Genomic DNA, 12,741 nt, shown 5'->3' with positions numbered 1-12,741 from the left:
CAGCTGTACATGTGTGTCTCTCCCTCCCTGCAGGATGGTGCAGCAGTTCTCTGTGGACTTCGAGAAGCGTATAGAGGGATCCGGAGACCAGATCGACACCGCTGAGCTGTCAGGGGGCGCCAGGATCAACCGCATCTTCCATGAACGCTTCCCCTTTGAGCTGGTCAAGGTGTGTGTGATTTTGTGTGTGTAGGTGTATGTGTGTGTGTGTGTGTGTGTGTGTGTGTCTGTGTGTGTATTATAATGATAGTGTAGTATTAGACAAATCATTTAGATAATATTCCATTTTGAAATATTATTATATTATACCGCCTACACTGTAGGAAATATGCAAAAATGCATCACTTATGTCAGATGAAAACCTTGTATCTCCATCTCTCAACTTCTCAGGGAAAGCAGCCTTGTTTTTAGCAAGACCGCCATGACTTTTTTGAGTTTATCTAACTGGTTTTGAAATTGTTTCATAAACCCAAGGGTTGTAAAATTGTCTTAATCCATAAAGGAGCATATCTTTCAATTTAAGTTACAACAGAAAAATCACCAAAACTGCGGGGTATACCTTTTATTTTTGAGGTATAATCAGTAACTTCTCAAGTGCATTTTGATTAGCCGCCTCACTACCCATCACCCTGTACCTATCTGTCTAGCTGAGTTCTCTCTTCTTTCATTCTCCATTTCTCTCTCACACTCTCTCTCTCTCTCTCTCTCTCTCTCTCTCTCTCTGTCTCTACATCTCTCCCCCTGCTATCATTTCCCAGCCTCAGAGAGAGACAGGGCCAAGACTCATGCCTCCCTCAGGACCCCGGGCCTGGGCTTTATGACTAAAACATTCCTCGCTTCCTCCCTCTCAACCTAACCGCTACCTCTCCCGTCTTCATGCCTCGCTCCGCCGCTCCCTCCCTTCAGACATTCTTCACTCTCTCTCTCTCTCTCTCTCTCTCTCTCTCTCTCTTCCTCCTTCACCATATCCATCCATCCATGTATCATCCCTCTCTCTCCTCTTCCTTTCCCTTCGTCTCTCACATCATCTTTCCTTGACCCTGTCCTCCCTTCATCCCCTCCCTCCGTCCGTTTCACCTCCTTCGATCCCCTCCTCCCACTTCCTCGTTCAGTCCTTCCCTCCCTCGTTTCTTGCATCTCGCTCCCATCCTCCTTTCTCCTCTTCTCTCCCCCTTTTCCCCTCCTCGCTCGATCATCCCTTTTCCTTCCCATCCTCTCCCATTCCCCTGCCTCCTCTTCCCCCTCCCCCCCGTCTGTCCTCTCTCTCCCTCCCTCGGACGATATAAAACTCACTGTCTGTGACTTATGCTGCAGGAAGGCGTCCCGCTGAGAGAGCAGAGCAGGCTGCTTCATGCAGCCAGAAGCTCAGCCTGACATAAGACAGACAAGAATGTCTGCTAGACAGGTTGGAAGTCATATAGGGCCAGTTTGTCATCATGCTTTATATCCTGGTTGTTCATTATGGGAAGATTAGACAAGATGAAACTTTTGATGATCCATGTGGGAAAAATGGGTCGTTGCAGCAGCAAATAGCAATAGGATACAGCAAAGAAAAGTAGAATAAAAACAGAAACATAGAGAATAAACAAGAATATTGTCAATGGGGTTATATAAACGTATGCACAATTCCAACACTAGAACATGTTAGGCAGAATGTATGAATGAAATCAATGGAGAAAAAAAAAATGGATTACAGCATTATTAGGGTTTCCAAAATAACAGCAAAGAAAAGAATTAGAAGAAGTAGAAGAAAAGAAGAAGAACAAAATAGTGAAGAATATATATGTATGAAAATATACCAACAATATGAAATAAATGCGTAAGTGTGCAATAGATGGAATACATGCAATATATAACATCAGAAGGATATGTGAAGATGAAGAAAACAGATATGTGAATGTACAGCACATACACAAAGTGCAAAATGTGCATCGTGTTCACATTAACAAGTCTGGGTGTGTAGATGGGTGTTGTAAAAACAATTTTACACCTTGATGACACCTTGTCGATATATTCACTTACAGATGTAGATCACGTGCAGAATGAAATTAAAGGCACTTTATGAGCTGACATGGTGTTTGGAAGGCTGTGGACTGATGAAAGAGTGGAGGGAAGGAGAGAGAGGATGGGTCATAACTTAACTCGGCACTGATCTATGTGTCTGTCATACGAAAAGTGTGTGTGTACGTGTGTGTGCTCGAGAGAGAAAGAGAGTTTAAAGAAAAACCAAGGATGTCCCCATCAAGGTTGATGTATGTGTGTATGTGTGTATGCTCAGTCCGTCCTCTGCTCTCTGTCTCCTTTTTAGATGGAGTTTGATGAGAAAGAGCTGCGCAAGGAGATCAGCTACGCCATCAAGAACATCCACGGCATCAGGCACGTCCGCCCTCCACCTCCCCCTCTCCCTCCCTCCCTCCCTCCCCCCCTCTATCTCTCCATCAGGGTCACCCCTACTGGCCAGACTGCATCTAACTGACTTCCCCTATCTAATCACAAAGACCTCTAGACTAACTTTGAGCGCTCTGTTGCATACTGATGACATCAACAAATTGAGACAGAGGAGATTTGGGATCAGATAGGCGACCGCTGGTTGGATGATGATTGTTTGTCTGTCCTTTCTGTGTCTTTTTTATTTGTCTGTATGTCTGTCTCATGTCAGTGTGTTCCCAGTCTGTCTGTCTGTCTGTCTGTCTGTCTGTCTGTCTGTCTGTCCGTCTGTATGTCATCTGTCTGGTTGGTGAAATCCTATCCTTATGTGCCCCTCATCTGAGATGTACGGTAGCTCACTCAGTCCCCGTCCTTGGCTCTCCTTGTCTGTGGCTATGGATGATGCATGCACAGGTATTATCCAGAAATGACAAAAAGATAAAACAAAATCATATTAATTCAGATTTGGTGCCGAAATTAATTTAAAAAAGACTGTTTGGTCTGCCTACATCAGACAAAATGCAGTGCAAAGCAGGAATGATGGAATTTATGGGTGGTCATCTGGTTGTGGGAAGCAGCATGGGTGGGACTGCACTCATCAAAGAAATTATATTTAATTTACTTCCATGATGGACAGAACATTTTTGGTTTTTGCTTACACTTAGTGCCTTAGCATTTTGAGTAATTTGTGGTTGCATAGCTTACTCTTTGGTGTTTATTGAATATGTACTTCGTTAGTGTCATTTTTAATCTAGACCTAACATCATAAAATGTTTTAACTGGATTAGGCACATTTTCTCAAGAAAATATGAGTATGCTTGTTGAAAGAGCAACAGCCTGAATGGGTGGTTGATTTCTAGTGGTTGCTATGGTGTCACTAGGTGGTTGCTATGTGAATGCTAGTGGTTGCTAGGGTGTTATTAGGTGGTTGCTAGGGTGTCACTAGGTAGTTGCTAGATGAATACTAGTGGTTGCTAGGGTTTTAATAGAAGGTTGCAGTGTGATTAATAGTGGTTGCTAAAGTGTTATTAGGTGGTTGTAATGTTATTAATAATGGTTGTTATTAGAAGGCTGGTAGGGTGTTAATAGGTGGTTGCTTGATAAATACTAGTGGTTGTTAGAGTGTCACTAGGTGGTTGCTAGCGGCGGCCAGCGGCGTGTGAGAAACAGCATCACCTGCTCTGCTCTGTAATAATAAGTATGAGTAACATTAGTAGTGTGTTTTCTTACATCAAGCGCACTAATAATAAATATGAGTAACAATCGTACTGCACTTGCTTTCAGCAAGCACACTAATTAATGTCACTGGATTGATCTGTTATCCACAGGATTCCAGTGTTGGATATAAATGTTGTCCATGTAAAGTGATGAAGGCCAGAGGCCAAAAACCTGCTGTCCACCATGGAAATTAATTAAATAGATTTTCTCTATCGACTGAGATCCCATTCCTTCAAACAGACACATACTGCACCAGCCAGTCTTCGGAAAGTGGGCATTTTAAAAATAAACATAAATTTTGGGTAATATTTCTGTGTGCCGTCCTGTATCATTGACCTGTCACAAAACAAGACAGGTGTGGAATCATCAAACACCTGTATAACATGCCCTCACCTTTTCAGACAGTGTTTTTCCTGAAGGGTCAGCAGGGTGCTTTTCTCATTAGAGGTAATATTTCTGTAATTTGGTAGATAGAAAAGGCACCCTTATGCCAAATTGAAAAAATGTCTTCTATAAGCTATAATGAATGCTAGTGAGTAGGGAGAGGATTCTCCAGTAACTACTAACACACTAACTGTCCCAACTTCTGAGGGGATATGACTGGATACGTGTGGGAGAAAACATCCTAGCATTTCCCAATTCAAACATAGATTACTTGATATCTTTCCTAGTACTGTAACATGTCGCTTCGCAACATTTTTTGTAGCCCCACTCTCTTTCCCTCTCTTTGTCTAATTTGTGTCTGTTCCTTTTTTACATGGTTTGACATGGGGGGGGGGGGAGCTCAGGAATGTAGGGGATTTCTTTACAATTAACACTCTTCTCTTTACCCAACCCTCCTCCCTCCCTCCTTCTTTCTCTCTACCTTCTTCCTCTTTTTTTTGGCTGGTTCTCTCTCTGACGGGCAGAACTGGCCTCTTCACCCCGGACATGGCCTTTGAGACCATTGTGAAAAGGCAGATTGGGAAGATTAAAGAGCCTTGCACCAAATGTGTGGACATGGTCATTTCTGAGCTAGTCAATACGGTTAGGCAGTGTACAAAGAAGGTAAAAAAAACTAAACGGTGGATAGCAACTTTTCTTTTTTTTTTTTTTCAACCCACTTCCCTTACCCACAAAAACCCCTCCGCTGTTCACTCCCTCTTACTGTAACCACCTGGCTCTCTCCAGCCCTTGTTGTTTTTTTGGACAATGAGGGGACAACTGGAGTGGCAGGGTGGGGTGCGGTACACCTGCCTGCCTACCTGCCGCTTCGGATGGGTTTAGCTGGGCTGGGGGGCCGAGGCATGGCCATGGTAGAGTGCTGTGCTGAAGAAAAACAATGTGGAAGCTGAGCGGTCACCGGTATATGGCTGCCTGCCTACGAAGGGTTAAATACCCGAGCAGCGAATGACACTAAGAACACAAGTTTAAGACATTGATAAAAACAACAACAATACCTTACAATGTGCTGCAGGGTTACTAAAACATCCACTAAGACATCCAAGTGTTTCAAGAGATTCATGTGTCAATCACTTAGAATACCTGGCAGCCATATTGGATGACCTCAGCGTCCAGACTTCCTGTGTGTGAGACCGCGGCTGTGCACCTGCAGCAGACGGGCGCCATGACAATTATATCTAGATGCTCTTCAAGGGGCTTCTGGGGCCAGACTCGGCTGCAGAGGCCCTCGAGTGTCAAACCTGGCCAAGAGAAAAGTCCAGTAGTCTTTTATCCAAATTGATCCGCGATGACCGAACCGTATCTCAGCGTTGGTTGGGGCTGTAATAGCTTGGGAGACCTTGGGATAATAAATGTTGCGGTCGTGGTGAGGAACCCGCTGGAAATGAGAGGGGAAAGGATGGAATGGGTGGAAAAAGGGGTCAAGAAGAGGAGGAGAGCGGGGCATCTTGGCCGAGCGTCTGGGTGCACAGCTGTGGTCTCGTGGCTCGTTGCTCGGAGCTTTTGGCTGGTGGAGTGGTGCAGGCTGGGATCTCTCTCTCTCTCTCTCTCCCTCTCTCTCTCTCTCTCTCTCTCGCTGTATCTCACCCTCTCTGTTTTCTCTCGACTGATAGAGAGGGACTCCAGCACTGTCCTCTTTTAGAATGGCTTCAGGGGAAACTAAATGTCTCACTTGCCTTTTCTTCCTTCTGTGCCGTCCCCCTCCCCTCCCCTCCCCACCACCACCTCTCCATGCCCCTTGTCTTTTTCATCTGTCTTTCAATCTGTCGTTTCTTCTGTCCCACCTCCAAATCCTATACGTACCTGCTTTGTTCGCCTCGTCTCTCTATTGCCCCTCCACTTCTTCGCCTCCACCATATGTTTTCACTCTTGCTTTCTCCCTCGTTCCGACCTGTTTTCTTGCGGATATTTGGCTGTCGCCTGCCTCGCCCCTTCACTCTCTCTCTGTTCTTGGATTCCTTTCGTCTAGTTTTTCCTCTATCTGCCCCTCTCTCTCTTCATATAACTCTTCATTTGTTGCCTCTACTCCTCTTCCTCTCTCTCTCCATCCTTCTCTCTCTGTCTTTTTTACTCCTCTCTTCTCCCGTGCCACCCGCCTATCCCTACAGGACGGGGCTGTTCACCCCTGACCTGGCCTTTGAGGCCATAGTGAAAAAGCAGATCCAAAAGCTGAAGGAGCCCACACTGAAGTGTATAGATATGGTAGTGAGCGAACTCACCTCCACCATACGAAAGTGTAGTGACAAGGTAAAACCCCAAAGAGAACCAAGACATATTTACTATACAGTATATGTTAATCTTAAAGGTAGGGGTAGACCGATGGCTGGACTGTTTTTTCCCTAAAAGATTAAAGTCAAAAAATTTATCTGTTTAAGATGAATGAGAGGAAACACAAAAACAGGACACATCTAGTATTACAAAATGACCCATTTTTATTATGAAAGTGTGAGTGTTAGATTCAGCATTCTCAATCAAACACATAATGAGAGACAAATATGACTTTTGCTTGATAGATATTTCCTCATTATTAGGAGAATGCTCAAGGCTTCTCCTGGATTGTTGTTAGTATCTGCCAGTCAGTCTTTCTGCATTCACAATCCTCAATCCACATTTTTGGTCAACCTCACATGGATATTTCTTCCATCATCGATGTGGTTTTTGAATCATTTCTCATCATTTCTGTGGTTTGAGGACTGCTTTTAGTGTTTGAAGTTAATGCGCAATTGCATGTTTTTATAGATTTAAATTGGAAAGATTTTCAAAGTTTCGGCCCCCGCCAACGTAAACATGAAACTTTCTGTCATCAAAGCAACAATGACATAAGCCAGACAATACTTTCTTTGTTCATGGTAGAGCCAGCACAAATTTAACCATCTACATTAGATCTACAATGCGCAATCTCTGTTAAACTCTGTTAAACTCTGTTAAACTCTTCATAAGACTTAAATAACTGCTGACAATTTTTTATCTAAAAAACAAGACTCAATAACATTTAATTAGCGTTTTTGTTTTTAGAACACATAACACATGGTGTGATAAGGAATTAGCTTCTTTACATATCCCTCTCACACACTTCGATAGGGATAGACAAAGTACAAAAAAAACACCAAAAAAAAAAAACACCATGACTAGAAACTACTCCAGGTTTCATATGATATATTTCCTTGCAGACAAGAGTGAGTAAAGTAGATCTTTCTTTTCATTAAAAACATGGAATCAAAGACTTTGTCCAGCAAATATCGGTCTATCCTTACTGTAGATCTTACTAGTGTTACCATATAACCCATATTTTGATTTCCTACACGCAAAATATAAATTCAACCTTTCTTTGTCACTTTGTTTTCTGTCAATTATTGGCTTTACGTTGACAATTAACAAATTGTTCCAGTTTGTTGCCTCTTAACCAGCATGCTCGATCATTTTCGTTAATATTTGACCTCACGATGTCTCTCTTGTCCAAATCATCTTTTGATTTGATTTGAGTTTAAATTAAATTCACATCGTTTTCTGTCTTCGTCGGTATGATTTTATATAGTGGAGTGAGTGTTGTTTGCAGGTGGGAACATGTAGTTCCACTCATTGACTAACCGATGTACCCCGAGCATCTCTTTCTTTCTCTCTTTCTTTCTCTTTTGTCTTCTCCATCCTGTTGTCTTCTAACCCTCTGAAAGGATTGCTTCCTCGCAAAGCAAATAACCGAACAAAACAGCCTGACCTCCTTTGGATTTCTCTTATCTACCATAGTTTTATCTTGGTTTGAGCAGTTGCTTGAGGGACCCTTTCACAGAAATATTTGAAGATACTGTATTGTACGATACAGTGTTTTGGAAAAATCCACAAAGGGGTCAATTTGAAGTCTTCCTCCACAGGAAGACTTCAAAGAATGAATGAATGTGCGAGCATCTCTGCCTGCTGCCCATGCCTCGTTTGTGAGAAGTTGTCAATCTCCTTCCACAGTCGATGTTGTCTTTTCTGTGAATTTATTAGACACAGAACACAGATTTTGACAGCATTTCCCAGTTTGCAAGTTGCAATGCACCTTTCCAATGGTGTACTTATCGTTTGGGCCTTTCACATGTGCGCATTTTAATGGTTTTGTTTTGGAAATGTTTTAGTTTAATGGTTTTCACAACTTCCCAGTACTTGTATGTATTCACAAGGTGCGAAAACCATGAAGCGCTCATCATCAGAGCAGTTAACAGTGTTTCCATTGATGATGCAACAATGGCAACATTGTTAATTAGACAGCTGCCGTCTATGAGTCTTTCCTCCCTGCTTACCAAGTTGAAAACTCCATGTGTTCCCTAGAACACTAAGAGTGATTTAATAGTACAGTTTATAGTTAAAACTATGCATGCGCTTATCTGATGTGATACAGATGATAACACTTCAAATCCTGTACACACCCACAGCTAAAACCCTTCAATGGTTTTTTGAAACATTTCCAAAAACAAATCGCAGGTGGTTTAAATTAAATGTTTTTACAAATCGAAATTATCAAATTATCATTATCAAAACATTTTTAGCGCAAGTGTGTACTAGGCCACGGGGACCTATGGGTATATTCTTAACAATTTTTAGAGAGCAGATAATCTAATATTTCCCAGGAACTAAATTACCTCGGAATTGTTAATTACTCATCACAAATACCAAAAAGTCATATATCATTTTAGCAGTAAAGTGTCTCAATAATATTAAATTCCAATGATTCATTGCTTTGTAATGAAATATTGTCAGCACAGAACAATGTGAAACAGAAACAGCCATGCACTGAAGAGACAAGTTTTAGTCAATGGAGCTATTGATTAGATTGGTATTCATGTTAACACCAGCAGGTCCCATTATCACAAGGCATCTATTCTATGGATGTCTACGTTAGCAGTGCAGATTTAAATGTCGGCTGCTATGTAATCGGGCCAAACCCAGGAAGTAGTAAATCAATTTGGGAGCAAGAAAGAGGCCTATTGAGATCTATAGTCACTCCCATACCATCTGAGAGCCATGAAAGATGCATTGTAACTTGCAAGAAAACACTGTATATTTTCCTTGTACTGTGATTTCGGTTTGATTTCTCCTTTCTTCCTTTACACTTCTCCAAATGTGTTTGTGTCACATTGGAAGCCCACCAATGTCTGTGTTCATGGGTTTGCAATGAGCTCATGGAAAAAGACCCACAGTGTGCTAGGAAAAGAACATTTTGCCAGGAACATTGTTTATTTTGTGTTTTGTGTGGCGATATCACAGACTTTGCACTATTCCTTTTTGCATTTTTCCCTATTGGCAACGAATGGAAATTGTTCCCATAAAATTCAACATTAACACAAATCTAACCCATGCGTATGCTTTTAAGTGACTAGAGCTGAGTCTGGGGTACACTCTGCTGAACATACATACAGTAATGTGTTTGATTGTGTGTGTGTGTTTAATGCATTTTGTTGTTTTGGTGGATCTGTGTGTGTTGTGCTGTTTGATGTGTATGGTTCAGTAAGAAGAGAGTAGTTTTGTGGTTCATTCAAGCTTGTATGTGTATATTTGAGAGTGTGTACGCTTGTGTGTGTGTGTGTGTGTGTGTGTGTGAGTGAATGTGTGTGAGAGAGAAAGTGTGTTCATGTGTTTGGGGTTTGCTGCCTACCTACTGTGCTCTGTGTTCACAGCTGGCCCAGTACCCCATGCTGAGAGAGGAGATGGAGAGAATCGTAACCCAGCACATCAGGGACCGTGAAAGCCGTACTAAGGATCAGGTAACACACACACGCACACACACACAAATACAGACAGCTTAGTGAACGCCACCTTAGTGCAGTACAGCATCCGAAATGAATGTAAAACAAAGATTGACTCACCTGACCCTGACCTCTGACCTCTCCATGGATCAAATGTGATTGTTGTTATTTCATTCACTGCTGACACTTCTCTCTCTGTCCAGGTATTGCTGTTGATAGACATTGAGCTGTCCTACATGAACACCAACCATGAGGACTTCATTGGATTTGCCAAGTGTGTCTTTTTTTTACATTCTTCCTCCAGTATATACACAGGCCTTGCAATGAGCAGTGTGTATAGACTCATCAATTCATGTGCTGTTTGAAGCCAAACTCCTTATTGTTGTGTGTGTTGTGCAGTGCTCAGCAGAGGAGCAACCAGATGAACAAGAAGAAGGCAGCCGGCAATCAGGTACTTTGATCTCACTAAACCGGAGACATCAACCATCTCCACCATCTCCAGGTGTTGGTTTAGAGGTTATCATACAGTGTACAGAACTTTACCGTGCAACATAGTACAAAACAAGAAATGGTGTGGAAAACAAAGGGCAAGACACCCAGGGGGCGAACATGCAATCAAAAAAGGAGGGAGCCGCCAATAATGCAAAATGTATGTAAAATGATAAGGCTGTGAAGGGCCCACAGTCTTATATTTTCAGTTTTTGTAATATGAGGAGTGTAAGGTACCTACTTAAATACATTTTTGCATTATCGTAGGCTCCCTGAACTGTACAAAGCCATGCCATCCCATACACATCCAAGTCTGTTTAGTCTGTTTAGTCATTTGAACTCCATGTAATCTTTCCCCCAGGCTTCATACTTTTATCCCTCAGCTCTCTCTCATGCACATGCTGAACGTAGCATAACTATATATATCTTATCACCCAAGGGCAACATATGATATACATATCTTATACAGTGCATCCCTATACGCCTTTTGTGCACGTTGCAGCCACTAATGGACAACAGCAAACAAAACAACTTTTCCCTTCCCTGCTTGGTGAAAATTATGTTGATGTCATCACCACAAAGCGAAGTCTGTTATGATATATCAGTGTATCGACATGCATGATAGTTAATGTGGCTTAACATTAAGGCCTTAATAATGCTAATATATGAATAATAATAATGATGATAATAATAATTCAATAACCCTGCAGGTAGCTGGGTACAGTAGATGCGACACAATGCCAGATCAATACCATGTCTTTTACACATATATGGGACAACAGCTACAGATTTTGCATGATTTGCATGTTGCTCTTGTCCTAGTGTTTTGGGTGCTAGCTTTTTGCCAATATATTCTACTGCAAGCATTGAGATCGTCTTCTTTTTCTCTTCACCTTTCACTCCTATTCTCTTTAGCTTGCATGTTGTTTAGAGTGTGTGACAACCTCTGTTGCATTTTGTGCTGTCTATCATTTTCTTGCCTCTGTTTCTTCTTAGTGATTTCTCTTCTTCCTGTGTCTCTTTCCTTTGTCCTTCTCTCTATGGCTTTTCTGCCACAGGATGAGATCATGGTGAGTAGTGTGTGTGTGTGCGTATGTGTGTGTGTGTGTGTGTGTGTGTGCGTGTGTATGTGATTCTGCGCATGTCTGCGAGTATGCCTTCATGCGTATGTGCTCATGTTTTCATGCTATGCATACATCAAGGTATGTGTTTGTATGTGTTTGAGCTTGTGTGTGACTTGTGCGTTACAAAATGTGGTAGGGTTAGATGATGTGTTTATGTATATATGTGTGTGTGTATGTGTGTGTGTGTGTGTGTGTGTGTGTGTGTGTGTGTATGTGTGTGTGTGTGTGTGTTTGAAATGAGCTTCTCACTAACTACCAGTAGATGGGCAGGTGGCTGGGGTGGGGGGCTCTTGGCTGCTTCCCCTCCTCTTCTTAGCTGTGTCCTCCCTCCAGGCAGAGCTCCCATCCACACACACACACACACACACACAAAAACACACACAAGCGCACTACAGCATGACAAATGTAGCGTAAAACACTATCTTACACTGTTCAACCTAGAGAAAAGATAGAGGAGCTGAGGCCAGATAAGCTGTTCCGTTATATAATGTTCCTGTGTTTACAGTAATGTTCCTGTGAAGACATCGCTCCCTCCCTCTCTCTCTCTCTCTCTCTCTCTCTCTCTCTCTCTCTCTCTCTCTCTCTCTCTCTCTCTCTCTCTCTCTCTCTCCAGCACCATTTGAAGATTCTCATTGTTGCCTCAGTACTGAGGCGGGTTTGCCTTGGCAGTGATGAGACGCCCCGAGCTCTAGCTTGAACTAGATAAAGAGAAAGCCACTTGTATGTTCTCAAATTGCATCTCTGACAGAGGGAGGGAGAGTGCGACAGGGAGAGATATCTTAGTGATTGAGAGAGAGAGAGAGAGACAAGAGAGAGACTGTTTTCTCCTCTTCAGAACAATTATCAAATGTTTTATATTTAAGCATCTCCAGATTTCCTCTCTCTATCACCCTCTGTTTCTCCCTGCCTCTCTCTCTTCATCTGCCTGTCTCTCCTAAGGGGAAATGAAGATCTTCAGTGTAGCAGACATATATCACCTCCATAAGCACAACCTGTCAGTTGCCATACCAACCACACAGATTAGGGTCAGAGGTTAGGGGCACACAGTAAACACAACGGCCCTCCCCACTTCCTGTTTACAGCCGGTTGTAGTTGGCCCTTTAAGACCTCACACCCTCTTTACCGCTATACCGCCATGGGGCCTGAGAGCTTTAGGACGGAAGAAGCGTCAAATATGTTGATGGAAAGCGCTATAGCTTGTAATTAAAGTGATGCATCTGTGAAAAAGAGGGTGTAGGGAATAGACAAAGGTTGGAGGACTGGAACACTGACAGAATAAAAGCGAAAGTTTATAACTATATGTGTGTGTGCGGGAGTAA

General features: G+C 42.5%; 1 protein-coding gene across 3 annotated transcripts in view; it reads left to right on the top strand.

The window, feature by feature from the left end:
• dnm1a (dynamin 1a) overlaps positions 1 to 12,741 on the top strand; it is a 53,070-nt gene that overhangs the window by 18,895 nt on the left and 21,434 nt on the right. For 2 of the 3 annotated variants that reach the window (XM_071515659.1, XM_071515660.1), the window contains exons 8-14: positions 34 to 169; positions 2,309 to 2,376; positions 4,554 to 4,692; positions 9,741 to 9,827; positions 10,013 to 10,083; positions 10,209 to 10,260; positions 11,357 to 11,368. In XM_071515659.1, coding sequence (XP_071371760.1) covers positions 34 to 169; positions 2,309 to 2,376; positions 4,554 to 4,692; positions 9,741 to 9,827; positions 10,013 to 10,083; positions 10,209 to 10,260; positions 11,357 to 11,368 — 565 coding nt within the window. Of the gene's footprint in view, positions 1 to 33; positions 170 to 2,308; positions 2,377 to 4,553; positions 4,693 to 6,194; positions 6,334 to 9,740; positions 9,828 to 10,012; positions 10,084 to 10,208; positions 10,261 to 11,356; positions 11,369 to 12,741 lie in introns of all 3 variants that reach the window. The other variant, XM_071515661.1, reaches the window with a different exon arrangement.

The sequence above is a fragment of the Centroberyx affinis genome, unplaced genomic scaffold (genome assembly GCF_046629955.1).
Source record: "Centroberyx affinis isolate AG114_WGS23_722 - 3 ecotype Tasmania unplaced genomic scaffold, CSIRO-AGI_Caff_v1 ptg000363l_1, whole genome shotgun sequence".
Classification (NCBI taxonomy): domain Eukaryota; kingdom Metazoa; phylum Chordata; class Actinopteri; order Beryciformes; family Berycidae; genus Centroberyx; species Centroberyx affinis.
Note: the sequence above shows the minus strand (reverse complement) of the source record. Positions and strands in the feature narration are given on the sequence as shown.